The 14,883-nt window shown below is 36.0% G+C and overlaps 1 protein-coding gene across 6 annotated transcripts; it reads right to left on the bottom strand.

Annotated features, from left to right (window-relative positions):
* Nucleotides 1–7,884: 7,884 nt before the first annotated feature.
* Nucleotides 7,885–13,967, bottom strand: LOC145955570 (uncharacterized). Of its 6 annotated transcripts, XR_014432210.1 has the most exons (8): nt 13,905–13,967; nt 13,741–13,806; nt 13,599–13,646; nt 13,427–13,513; nt 12,471–12,529; nt 10,073–10,148; nt 8,227–8,593; nt 7,885–8,113 (listed from the first exon to the last, which is right to left on the bottom strand). XR_014432210.1 is itself a non-coding variant. In XM_083070489.1 (3 exons), the coding sequence occupies exons 1-2, from the start codon at nt 11,756–11,758 to the stop codon at nt 8,246–8,248; spliced, it is 585 nt and encodes a 194-aa protein (XP_082926615.1). In that variant the 5' UTR covers nt 11,759–12,430; the 3' UTR covers nt 7,887–8,113; nt 8,227–8,245. The 6 variants fall into 6 exon arrangements, 1 of the variants encoding a protein (XP_082926615.1); XR_014432208.1 differs by having other exon boundaries at nt 13,741–13,961; XR_014432211.1 differs by lacking the exon at nt 13,599–13,646 and having other exon boundaries at nt 13,905–13,958.
* Nucleotides 13,968–14,883: the final 916 nt, after the last annotated feature.

Raw genomic sequence — 14,883 nt, 5'->3', positions numbered from 1 at the left:
GCATTTCATAGTCATTCATTCGCATACATCCCTCCTAGTAATTTATTAATAACATTAATAAAAAGAAAGGATTAATCGATGCGTATGTTCAGAATGGATCGCACGCCGTTCGTTATCAAATGTAAGCCAACAACCGCGCCAAGCGAACGCACATCAACTCCGTTGTTGGTAATCAAGACGAATAAAGGGGAAGGTCCGATACCGTTAAGGATCACTGCTCCAAGACCTTTTCCCTACGAATCGAATAAGGCTGTGCCATGGATATACGACATCCATTCTTCTGCCGACAGCGATATCTCTAACGTCGCTGGACTTGGGGGCATGACTAGGAGTGGCAGGATCTACACTCCCGAAGATCTTCATGATAAAGCTCCCAAGAATAAAGGAAAGGAAAAAGAAAAGAAAAAAAAACCGAGGAAAATAAAGAGTCCGAGGATAAAGATCAAAGGACGAAGAGGAACCAAGATCCTTCTCGACGTTCTTTAAGCCAGATCTTTAGGAAGGCCGGTTCAAAAGCGTCAAGGCCGGTCGTCGTCATCAAGTGTTCTTCTTCTTCCGATAGGGATGTATAGACCTGATGACTATTAGAGATCACTCCTCGGGGACAGCCCGACCCCCGAGCCTCGATAGGGCACATGTTTCCGTTAGAATTATAATAAAATCATTCTTTATTAATTCTTACTTCTTCTCTTCTTGCTTACAATAAATTTCTAGACCACGTTATTTTTAACCCTGTTTGAATAAGCATGAATGAGGTTAAAATCGTTTTAATAACAATAAACCCGCATCATTTTTATGTGAAAGTGGGTGTGATAACTTGGAGCACCATTCCTTGGCCTCGACAAGTGCCATCATGGATAAAAAAGAAATCCTGTAAGGACAAAATCCTAAAAACAAAAAAAAGCTCGGCAGGAAACCCAAAAAGGGGGCTGCGCAAAAATAAGAGCAAAGAACCCGCTAGGAATCCCACGAAAGGGTGACCTAGGCAAAAGTTAGGGTTACAAAAATAAACAAAAACAAAGGTCCGCTGAGACGCCACAAAAGGGTGTTTTAGGCAAAAAAAATAAGGACAATCAAAAAGCAAAAGAAATCCGTGATGGTACCATGAGCTGAATTCAAAAAGAAAGGTTCAAGGGAAACTATCTAAGTTGTCGAATCACAACGTCGATAACAAGACTTTCTTAACTTCATAAGTGTTTAATCAAACAAGCCTAAACACATGAGCCTACCTTGGCCAGCCATTCTTACAAAAACCGTTTTCAAAACAATAATAATCCCCTCTAAAACACAAACTTTTGAACAAAAATATCTTTCCTTTCTTTCTCTTGTCCCAAACGATTTTAGAATAATCTAGTGGAAACATGGAGATATAGTGGTCAATAGGAGGGTTGATACGTCTTCTAAAGGAAGGGAAGGATCACTGGGTTGATGACACCAATCTCGATATAACACGCATCATTCCTCGGTTACAGAAATCGGCAGCGCACAACCCGTCTAAGAGGAATGGCAAAATCCAAGCAAAGAAACGCATCGGTTAATTCTTTTGAAAAATAAATCAAATAGAATTAGGTGCATCATACCGCATACATGCATACAGATGATAGGTGTACTGGAAGATCACTTATTCTCTGTTTATTGAAAAAACAAACAAAAAACAAAAAAATAAACTTCAGAAAAAACAATGCGCCCGTACCATGTTCAGTACACCCGTACTAAAATTAGGGTTATGAACAAATTTTCAACTCAATACGGGCGTACTGAAATGAATACGGCAGCATTGGCCATAACGTCCACACCAATACAAGCGTATTGAATTCAATACGGCCCGTATTGGCCCATTCTTTTATACATCAACAACATCTTCATTCCTCTGCATACTTTATCTGTGAGTGTGTTTGAGATCCCTCCGATGCCGAAAAAAAAAGGCCAAAATCGACAAAAAAAGAGAAAAGGCAAAATTCAGAAAATACAGAATAACTGAGCCTGGAGAGGCTTGCCGAAATAATACTCCCCAGAGACATCTCGGCTTGCACTCTTGGGCCGAATTCCCAGTGAAAGCTATCAGGGCAAGATCAGCAAGATTCCTCAACGGAAGCATGATCGTCCAAACAAAGCATCTGAGTCAAAGGACTTAGACTTTCTCAATGGAAGATGGCTTTCCAACTCAAGCGACGAGTGAAGCTAAGCCTGAAGAGGCTTTCTAAATAATACTCTGGGATACACAAGATACTCAATTCCCATTCGCCTACTCAGAGGCACTCCTTCAAAAAAAGGAAAATCAGAAAAGATCAAAATGACAGAATCCCCCAGCGGATAACAGCCTACGCAGAGGCAACAAAACCAGAAAATCAAAAAAAGAGTCACCCGAATAAGGATAACCGGGATACTCCACAAGCGTCGAAAGGACGTCAGCCAATCATAAGGCATCGCTCACATCAGAAAGAGCATCTTTGTGTCTACATCCCCAAGGAATCAGAATTTCCCCAGTGGGCACCAACTACGCAATGGAAAGTTGGGACACAAGAACCTATGAGTAACTGCACATCCCCTAGACGGATCCCTGCGTTATCCAGCCCTCAGCGGCACCCAAATCGAAAACAACCGTCGAAACAGCATCGTGGACTGTGGAGATAAAATCATCTCAAATCCCTAGAGAGGGCAAACTCACGCTACCAAAGTGACCAGAAGCACGGAGGTATGCAACCCGGGGGAGGGCAAACCGCAGACCCTGGAGAGGGCAAACTCACGCTGCCAACGTCGTCAGAAACACGGAGGCATGCAACCCTGGGGAGGGCAAACCGCAGACCCTGGAGAGGGCAAACTCAAGCTGCCAAAGTGATCAGAAACACTGAGGTATGCACGAGCCTGGAGAGGCGACGACTAATACTCAGCTACCCCGTCGTCAGAAACACGGAGGTATGCAGCTGCCGAGGTTGTCAGAAACACCAAGGTATGCACGAGCCTGGAGAGGTGACGACTAATACTCAGCTACCCCGTCGTCAGAAACACGGAGGTATGCAGCTGCCAACATCGTCAGAAACATGGAGGCATGCAAACCCTGGAGAGGGAAAACTCACGCTACCGAGGTTGTCAGAAACACCGAAGTATGCAACGAGCCTGGAGAGGCGACGACTAATACTCAACCTGGAGAGGCTACTCAACAGTTTTCCCACCTGAAGACACTACAAGTCGGAAGGGTGGCCTGTTCCCCAGACAATTGGGTCAACTCCTTTACTTGTCAACTGGTACACCAAAAAGCCGTTTGACTAAGTAAAGGGGGAGCAACTGTAGACCCCTAAAATTGTCCGGGTCGGAAATAAAGCTCGAAGACTCTCAAAGACCGAAGGAAAGTCAGCCGGAAGGACTCTTGGAAGACCCTAGGATGATTCTTTGTAGGTCTAGAAGTCTTAGAGTAGCTTATAATAAGGGTGTGTGAGGATTGGAGCCCAATACGCCCTCCTAGAGGTTCAGTACGGCCGTACTGAGCCATTTGAACTACAATACGGCCGTAGTGAAATCAAAACGGCCGTACTGAAGTTTTTGAACTTCAGTACGGCCGTACCAAATTCAATACGGCCGTACTGTAGTTCAAAATGGCTCAATACGGGCCGTAGTGAAATCAATACGGCCGTACTGAAGTTTTTGAACTTCAGTACGGCCGTACCAAATTCAATACGGCCGTACTGTAGTTCAAAAACCCAGTACGGACTGTATTGACCTCCCAGGCCGTATTGCGCCTCAATCCTATAAATAGGACGTCATTTGCACGTCCTCCCAGACTTTTGACACATTCCTCAACCCTCCTGCTGAGTATTCTTGGGTTTTTGAGCTATTCTCTGCCCTAGATATCTCTCCGGGAGCCGATCCGACGAAGTTCTTGAGTCATGAGCCATTAGCTTGAGATTCGAACAAGTCGAAGGGAAATCTCTTTGATTTCCATAGTAAAAATTATCTTTAGGGGAAAGGAGCGAGCGGACGTGTAGTGGGAAGGAGCGCCAAAAAGCCTCCTAAACTTCGTTTTGAATATATAAAAGCCCGCTTCGAAGGTTTCTTTCTAAATCCTTTCTTTTACTGCTCTTATTTATTGCTTTTTGATTATTGCATTGCATGTTTAGAGCTTTCGTCATGTAAATATTTTATCTATAATCGTTTCTAATAAATAGGGGTAATTTAGTAACTTTACACTGTTATTTATGAAATAATCCGTCATAGGGAACCCGAAAGGGGCGTTGTGGGGTGCTAACACCTTCCTCGCACGTAACCGACTCCCTTACCCGACTCTGGTTGTAATGGCCAAAGTTGATTTACGAAAATCAATTGCCTTATATCTTTTTCCAATGTTTTGAGTAAAATATTGGTGGCGACTCCAAGAACCCTTCTTTTTACGAAAACCGCTAATCTATGGAGGGTCCCGTTTGGGATTAACATAGGTTGGTGAGAATCATTTAATAAATATTGTTAGTTCGATGAGGTCTCAGTTTGAGAATAAGTCGCTCTAACAATCCATCATTTTTCCAAACTTTAAAAAGAGTCCAACCATCGTCGCGAATGCTAGTGTCTGTTTCGGTGGGTGGCGACAAGTACTACAAGAAGATATCTATGTAGAGCAACCACAAGGTTTCATAAGCAAGGGCAATGAAGACAAAGTACTAAGGCTCAAAAAAGCTTTATATGGTTTGAAGCAAGCTCCTCGAGCATGGTATAGCAGAATAGATCAATACTTCACCGATCATGGATTCAGGAGGAGTAAGAGTAAGCCAACACTATACATCAAGACCCAAGTTCAATATGACACACTCATCATCTCGTTATATGTAGATGATCTTATCTACACAGGGAACAATATGAAGATGATGACAGAATTCAAAGAAGACATGATGAAGACATTTGAAATGACGGACCTTGGCTTGATGAACTACTTCCTTGGTATTGAGGTAAGTCAAAAGAAGAAAGGGATATTCATTTGTCAAAAGAAATACACTAAAGCTCTCGTGAAGAAGTTCAAGATGAGTGGTTGCAAGACTGTCACTACTCCGCTTGTGACAAAGGAGAAGCTACAGAAAGATGATGGAGCACCAGATGTTGATGCATCTCGCTACAGAAGTTTGATTGGAAGCTTACTATATTTAACAGCCACACGACCAGACATAATGTATGCTGTAAGCCTTTTATCAAGGTTTATGCAAAAACCAAGCCAAATTCACTTTGGAACAGCTAAAAGAATTCCAAGATACCTACAGGGCACGAAGGAGTTTGGTATTTGGTACAAAACAATGACCAACTCAAGTTTGCTCGGATACATCGACAGTGATTAGGCAGGATCGGTAGATGACATGAAGAGCACCTCAGGTTATGCCTTCTCACTTGGATCAGGAATATTTTCTTGGGCATCAAAAAAGCAAGCAACAGTTGCACAATCAACCGTAGAGGCAAAATATGTTGCAGCGGCTGAAGCTACAAGTCAAGCAATTTGGCTACAAAGAATACTTGCAGAAATTGGAGAACAACAAGATGGGCCTACTACAATCATTTGCGACAATAAATCAACAATCGCAATGACAAAAAATCCAGTACATCATAGCAGGAAAAAACACATTGCAATTAAATATCACTTCATCAGAGAAGCAGAAACAACTAAAGAAATCAAGATGCAGTATTGTAAGACTGAAGAGCAAGTTGCTGACATATTCACAAAGGCACTACCAAGAACAAGATTCGAACAGTTTCGCACTATGATAGGAGTTAAATAAATTTGTATCAAGGCGGAGTGTTAAAATGTGATACAAACTTCTAGAATAAGCTAGATCATTATAGAAAATACATAGATGTATGCTAGTAACTACTAGATGATACAAACTCTAGAATTATGTAGATAATTACATATAGATAGAAAACTCTAGAATAGATATTTCTAGAGTTTTCTACATAAAACATGAATGATGTGTTGAGGCCTATAAATAGGTCATGTACTCAACATTTGTACCAAGCAACTAGTAAGTCATTTCCACTACTCAAATCTATTCCAACTATTCCTCTAAACTAGTTTTCCTCTCAACTAAGCCTATCATTATAAATTTGCCCCCCATTCCTTCTACTAATCAAATAAGTTTTTTCTATTTGATAATTCATAAACTAACAAAATCCTATATCTATAAATGCGCGACGCCTGTCGTCGCAGACACGACATGATGTCGTAACCCGATTCAACTTCTATTTATAATATAAAAGTTGAGTTACTCTAAACCTTAAATCCTAAATCCTAGACTCCCGCAATGTCATCACAAATGCAATCCGGATTCAACTGAGCACATTATATCGCTCATCTCAGATAGGTGAATCTTCATCGTATCTGTGAGTAACACTACTTTCCTTGCTTTCTCATAAAAATGCATCTTCTTCATGGTTGAAATAATGTCATCATGTAATTTTTATTTCCTTGGTGTGTTTGAATTTTCATGCTTGCTAGCTGCAAGAGTTATTCCTCTGCTCTATCAAATGGTAATAATCTCTTAACATTTTTTTGTTTTTTCATTTGTGTGCGAAAGGGGTCTTTAACATTCAATTTGTTTTGAGTTATTTTTGCTTGATCAAGTTATGAGGGTAATTTCAAGAGCTTTTATCCCCATTTGTTAAGGGGTGACGATGGCATTCCCTTTGCTGGTGGAAAATCTTTGACAATCCAATCATCAATGATGAATATTCTTGAACTTTTATCTTATCAAGACTAATTTTCGAGATGAACCTTTATCATCTTATTCTCTTCGTGTCACTAAAGAGGTATTCCTCTCTTCTCTATAAGTTATTATTATTATTTTTGTATTTCCATTATTTCATATTTTGAAAGGGAAAATAAAATATGTAGATTACTGTGAGGGAGACTCTAAACACTGCACTCAATAAGGAAATGTATGTCAATTGATCCTAAGGCCTTCTTGATGAGATAAGAGGTCTCCTATTTTTTTTATATATTTTATTCATTCTCTTTTAGTTTTACCACTACAAAAAAATGTGTGATTTGTGGCGGTTATTTTGGTAGTTTCTGGCGGTTAAAAACTGCCACAAATTACATTACCGGCGTCATTAATAACCGCCGGATCTACGGTCGCCAAAAATCGTTTGTGGCGATATTTTGTAAACGCTGGTTTTGTGCGCTAGAAAATTTAATCTTTTTCTGGCGGTTTGAAACTGCCACAAAATGCATTTTGGTTTGACTTGTTTAACATTTTCTGGCGGTCCAAAACTGCCACAAAATTGCTGTTCTGTTTGACTTGATCATCATTTTCTGGCGGTTTGAAACCGCCACAATATTCATTTTAATTCTACCCAATTCAAGATTTCTGACGATTTTTAACCCTCCACAAAATTATTATTATTTTTGGTTGTTTACATTTTCTAGTGGTTTTAGATTGCCATTTCTCGCATTTTCTAACAATTTTAAACCGTCAAAAATACACTTTATTTTACGGTAATTTTTTATTTTTAAAATATATTTGGAATTATTTTAAAAGCACATTTTTATTATAAATTGACAAATAATATTCGGTATATTTTAGAAATTTATCAAATTATTATTTAAAATTATCACTAACCATATTAATCATTAAAAATTAATAATGACTATATTATATTGTTATTTAATTCAAGTAACTTATAAATAAAAATTTTACTTGTCAAATTTCTAGGATCACTTATTTTAATAAATTATACCTATAATTATAATAATATTTATGTGTTTTGTATGTTTCTTGTTTAAATATAATTACATAAAGATACATTAAATTAACAACTTTTAACATTATAAAAAAAAATCAAGACAACATCTAGCCATAGGTCTAGCATGACATAATTTTTATTATTAAGATATTAAAATCCATCAATTTTAAAACATATCCAACATATTAAGTAACTCAAAATCAAATTCATGATCAATGCTCAAAAGTAAAATATGTAAATTGTCCCAAAATTAATCTTGCTTCAAATATAAAAACATAGGTTCAAATTCATGAGTTCATCATGTCTAAACAAAACAATAATAATGTCAAACTCCATGAACATTACTATCTAATGAAGATCCTCCTTGTGGTGTTGTCATGTCGTGTCCACTCCCTTCATCCTATAAAATACAAATTGTTTAATGTTATCCTTATTAATAAAATATGCATAAAATATTAAACTTCAATTAAGTATTAATATAATTTAATTTAGTGCAAAATATAAAACACTTACCACTACATTATTACTACTACTACCAAACATAGCCTCTAACTCCGTAGGAATATGTCCTTCCTTCATTTGTATGTAAGCAAGCATGATTTTTTAATGTCTTGACATTTTCTTGAGAAGTTGCCAATTCACCCTTCAAACTAATTACTTCCTTTTTCAATTGAGAATTTTCAGTGGAATCAAAATTTGAAGAACTGCACCCTACACCACTAAATCTTGTGGATGATTGAAATGCCACACTATGTAGACCTCCTAAACCCAAGCAACGTACACGTCCAACATGATCCTTTCCCAACACTTTACTAAGACTATCATTAGTTGAAATTTCATTAGAGTTGTCACTTTGACTCATTTCTGTTGACATCTTCTCCTGAAAGAAACATGAATAAGTTCTTAAAGTCATTTTCATTTGTTTCTTCAATTTTAGAATCAGTTTACTAAAAATTAAACAAATAAAAATTTGCATAGACTAATGTTCCAGCTTAATTTGCAAACTTGGCTATATCTCAAACTACAACTATAATTGGAGTTTTTACATACCAACTTTTTTATGGGAAAAAAAGTAGTGTCCAGGCATAACTAATAACATTTACTTGTACCTGATACATACCAAATATGCCTAGTTGAAATCATGGTAATTTTACTTTTCTAAAATGCAAAATTTAATAGTTGGATTCAATCATCCCTATCAGTCAATTCATTTTCAGGGAACCTTTGTGGAGCATAATTAGTACTATATAATTCATTTTTTTTGGTGATTCCGGTATTTTAAGTTATTTTTAATTATATTGTTAGTATAAAATATTTATCAATTTTGTGATAATTAATTTTTATCGAGAGAATTTAGCTATTCATCTAAGTCTGTCTTCACAACTATGATTGTTTAAGGTAAACTATATACTAAAACTAAGTTGATGTATAACACAAGTTTTGCTTCGGAAGGGTTGTTTGTAATTAAATTGATATTTATTATTGTTTTGGGAATTTTATTACATAATATAGGTATAAAAAAGCAACTGAAACAGATATGTTTCCTAGTCCTAGCTACTTTCTTTCATCTGCGTGTTTAGAATTGAATTTCAACTTATTTTCATCTGTATTGGCTGATAATGTTTTAATTCAATGATGCAAGGTAAACTTTTCTTCTTCTTTTTTTCTTCTTTCATAATCCTAAAGCTGAGATGCTACTTATGTTTCTCTCTATTCAAGTTCTTTGGTCTGCAATTTGGAGGTTTGGCTGTCACCATGAACAGTGCCCTATATAAAATGCATCATTTATCATATTTAACACTGGATTTTCATTTTCCAATGGCTCATCTATTACTTCAGTGTCCCTTGATGCCATTGTTTCATATGCTTCACCATGCCATATCCAAACTTTGTAATTTTTTGGAAATTGCTTACAAATCAAGTGGTCAAAAACAACATCTCTAGTTTTCCATTTACTAAAATGACATTTAGGACATGGACACCTTATTGCACCATTGACAGATCGATTTTCAAAAGAAAAATCTAAGAATTTATTTAATCCATCTAGATATTCTATTGTATTCCTTAGCATATCAATCCATGATTTATCCATTACTACATCCATCTGACTAGGTTCAAGAAGAAGAAAAAACTAGATAAGTAAATTAATTTAAAAAATGGCATATATAAAAATGAAAACTAGATAAGTAAATTAATTTTAAAAAATAGCATATATAAAAATGAAAACTAGATAAGTAAATTAATTTTAAAAATGGCATATATAAAAATGAAAACTAGATAAGTAATTTAATATATATATATATATATATATATATATAAAAGGAATTAGATAAGTAATTTTAAAACAAATCATGCTTACCTGAGATGAAGCACTTAGGTAATGCAAGTGAAGTAAATTTGGAGAAGCTTTTTAGTTAATCCAAGAGAACAAGAACCTGCTTTAGTTTAAATTTATATACAAATTAATTAATTAAAAATTGACATACATGAATTAAATTTATATGCCAAAATGTAGTTTTAAATTCGGCTATTGCTGATTATTTTTATTTTTATTCATTGCATGGGAATTTCAATTCCTGGAAGATGTAGTTTTAAGCCAATGCCCTGTATTGGAGGTCATTTTTACTGTGGGCTTAATCATATTTATCCTGACTCATTGTCTCATTGTTTTAAACTATACCTAATTTCTCAAATATGTTATGGAGGCATATAATATTTTTCCTGATATTGATTCTACCGCTACAGTTTGTTTCATATGTATGCTTCCTATTTCAATAGTATTTTGTTATTTTCTTATAAACTTAATTTCTCTGCTACATAGGAACTGACTTTATATTGTTATATCTTTTATTCAAGTGTTTATATTGTTAAATCAGTTTTTAGAGAAGTTAAACAAGAAAGATTCTATAAGTCATCAGGTATGGACATGACTCATTCTGATCTTAGGAATTAGACAAACCACACTGGAGTAAGACAAAGTCACAGGTTCAGACACAGGAACTGAGGAAGAATGTGAACATAAGCCAGCTGAGGTTTGAGACAGATTTGATGAAGATATGGCTAAGGGACAGAAGAAGCACATGATACCAATTAGAGTCTATGGTTGCAGAAAAATAGTAAAAAGAAAGAGAAAACAGAGAATTAAGAGAGAGAATGATATTTGAGAATAGTTGTTTTGATTGATAAAGAACTTTTGTGGTTCTTGTACATACAAGAGTCGTTACAAGCAGACAGAGAGATGCATTTTCTAACTGACCAACTAATCACTAACTTCCTAATGAACTTTCTAACACACTTGTACATATTCAGTTCAGAATTGTAGTGTTTCTGACACTTCAACACACAGTACGAATAAACTGAGGTACCATCATAAACTCTATGGCAAGGAATCCCTACTTTCTGATCAATTTTATTACTAGTAGAATTCATATTACTTTTATTTTATCAGAGCAAAAATGTATTTCAATTTAAGTTTTGCCTATTTTGTGTATTAGAAAATAGGTTTATTTAGTAGTTTGGATTGATCAATCTGCTTTTCTTCTTCCGAGTATTTCAAGACTGAGATAACTATTAATCATATATTAACAGGTTCATGGGTTTGTTCAAGACAACAGAATTGGAGAGAAGGTAGCAATGTTAATTGGGAAGTGGGATGAAGCAATGTACTATGTACTTGGGGATCCAACCACCAAGCCAAAAGGTTATGATCCGATGACAGAAGCTGCATTATTGTGGGAAAGGGACAACCATGTAACCAAGACAAGATACAACCTCTCTCCTTTTGCAATTTACTTGAATGAAATATTACCTGGTCTATTAGAGAAGTTGCCTCCAACTGACTCGAGGTTGAGACCAGATCAAAGACATCTAGAGAATGGAGAGTATGAGCTGGCAAATGCAGAGAAACTAAGACTTGAACAGTGGCAGAGACAAGTAAATCACCCACAACTTTCAATTTTTGCTCCATTGAATCTAGTGTGTATTGGAGACGATTTTTACATAGCCTTGTAGTATTATATTTTCCCCACCATGATATAGTTGCCATTTGTTCGCAAATAATCACCTTTTATTTTCCATGTCTCCTTGGATCTCCCATACTTGTTTGGTTTAATTTTATCAGCAATCTGTTGGGAGAATTATGGGTGCCTAAGAATCATGATTTTTAGTACATGAGAAGCTTTTATTGAAAATTCTTGTAACTTATGGTTGATTCATAATTCAGGCAAGAAAAATGCAAGAAAGAGGATGGCAACCGAGATGGTTTAAGAAGGATGAGGATGGTTGTTATCGATATACTGGTGGCTATTGGGAAACAAGAGAAAAGAATAATTGGGATGGAATCCCGGATATATTTGGACAGAGTTGTGATTTACCTTCATGTTCGGAAGAGACTGTATATATGGAATGCAAGTTTAGCATGATGCACCAACAATGGAAACAACAATAACAATAATAGCTTTATCCCACTAAGTGACATCAGGCACATAGATCACATGATGCCATTAGTCTCAGTAAGAAACCAAATTCTTGGGAATATTATTCACCATGAGATTCCTTTTGATAATATCATTCAATGTCATTCTTACTCTCCCTCTACCCTTCTTTCACATGGTTAAAAACTACACAATCTACTTTCACTACCTATGCCTCCAGTGCTCTTCTATGCACTAACAGTAGCAAAAATAAATTGCACATATAATTTAATTGCAGAGTTATTATACCAAGAACAACCAAACAAGAAAAAAACAAACACATACCAAGGCAAATTGGACACTGAACTTCTTTGCGTATTTCCAGAAGTTCTACAAATACAAATCTGTAAACAAAGCATGAACTTAAGCTTTTATTTATATAAACTTAATAGGTAAAAACAAAATTAATATTCAAAATCTGAAATATAAATGATGCATCTATAACTTGTATATAGTCACAAAAAATCAAAAATCTTCACCCACTTGATAGCTAATAGTGAAACAGTAAATTCAGCACCTTTTTAATAGTTTTTAATGTGTATGAAAAGTAAAAAAACAAAACTAAGGCCTAATAAAGGCAGTTCCGATGGCATCGGCAAACAAAAGATGCAGTAGGGGAGCAGTACAAGAATCTAGAAGCTTTTTAATAGTTTAATTATAGTTAATACTAGACATTGGCCACTACCACTACCTTCCTTGATCATATAAATTCTCTAAAGTTGCTATATGCTTGTAAAAAAAAAAACTAGCCATAGCCACTTAAAAAGTCAGAAAGGAGGTTTACAAACTGAAGTTGCAGTGTTGCAGATACCTATGGCTTTATATTTTTATTCCTCAGTTCCAGAAGCTTTGGGAACTAGAAAAGCAATTAGAAAGTGATTTCCCACCTTCAACCATGCAACAAGCAAAAATTAAAACCTTTTTTACAGATATGCGGCATTTCTAAAAAAACCAGGATGCAGGTATGATTTAATATGGTTCAAGGGGATCAGTACTTTATGTAAGTTTTGGAAGCCAAACCAGCCTCCCTCATGCTCAACTTGTTGAACTGGTTCATGGGCTTGAACATTGTGGTTATAGTTTCATAGTTTGAGCAGAAACTCTTATCTATCTATTTAATTCATTTCTTCTATTTATCAGTTAGGAACCCATAATTGACTTATGCATAAAAACCACCCCTCTAGAAATGTAAAACCATAATTTCCGACGAAAATAGAGAAAGAGAAACGCGAGTGCAATACCAAATGAATTCCCGACAGGATTTGAAATTGAAACTCTCCTAGCAAATTTCGCTGTCCGATTCGAAGCTACATGGACAATACAACCATCTGCAAAATTCAGAAGAACAGGAAATGATAGCTTAGACAGAAACAAATTGACTTAGACAGAAACAAATTGTATATGAAATCCTACCCTAAGATCAATTGAATGCATACATTTCCCGCGGGCAGGTTTCGTAACCTAGGTTTTGATTCTCATTAGAGAATGGCAAATTGTGAGTATGAGTCGAAGAAAACAGAACAGATTTAATGCCCTTGGATGATTGAAAACTCACCATGAATGGATTAATCGAGTAGAAAAGAGAAGCTCCTCACGAACAGTAATGATAGAGACGAAGGAGCTTGAACAGTAATATTGCGGTCGTTTAGGTTGATTATTTTGAACTAAAATTGTAAAGGTGAGGGTGAGATGAAGAAGGCGAAGAGAGGATGAACAAACCTTGTCTTCGAGGGGTGCTGAAGCACATGGACGCCCGGAAGCAAAGAGGATGGCGGGTTCGTGAGGCTGAACTAGAAATTGTTTTTTTTCTTTATTTTAAATTGATTTTATAAGTTTTTTTTTTAATTTCATAAAAGAACTAAGGCACGTATAATTAATTAAATAAAAAATTATTGAACGTTCTGGTGGTTTTAAACCGCCAGAAAGTGTCAACACAGTAACGATTATCATTCCTGCGGTTTAAAACCGCCAGAAAGTGTCAATAATTTGTAGCATTTGCCATCCTTTCTACAAATGTAACAGTTTTTGGCGGTTTATGGAAACCGCAAAAAAAAACCGCCAATAACTACCTATTTTTTTGTAGTGTACAAATGACTTATTCTTAAATATCTTCTTAACTTATTATACGGATGAGATAACATATGAGATTCTTGGTGGATGAGACAACCCTACACTCAAGATCTGCACATATCTCTCATGGAATTGGATTGTGGATCGTTGATAGATGGGATAACATTGCAAACTCTGGTGAATAAGACAACAGCACATTATGAGATCTCGCACGAAATTGAACTTCAGACTTTGGGGTATATGGAACTCAACTTCACACTTTGGAAGAATCATGGAATTGAATTTTTTCTTCATCTTTAAAAATTTTCTACATTATCTTATGTATATTTTTCTTTGTTTAGAAGAGTTTTAGAATTGAGGGTGAGCCTTGGCGCAACGGTAAGGTTGTTGCTTAGTGACCAAGAGGTCACGGGTTCAAGTCCTGGAAACAGCCTCTCCGCTTGCGGGGGTAAGGCTGCGTACATCTACCCTCCCCAGACCCCACTAGGTGGGAGCCTCGTGCACTGGGCCGCCCTTTAGAAGAGTTTTAGAATTACATATTGAAACTCTATTTTTAAAATTATAAATATATATTTTTCTTTATATATTATAAATTGAATAAAAAAATATTTTAAATGTCATTACCTTT

Source organism: Cajanus cajan, chromosome 3 (genome assembly GCF_000230855.2).
Source record: "Cajanus cajan strain Asha chromosome 3, NIPB_CcT2T_4, whole genome shotgun sequence".
Lineage (NCBI taxonomy): Eukaryota > Viridiplantae > Streptophyta > Magnoliopsida > Fabales > Fabaceae > Cajanus > Cajanus cajan.
Note: the sequence above shows the minus strand (reverse complement) of the source record. Positions and strands in the feature narration are given on the sequence as shown.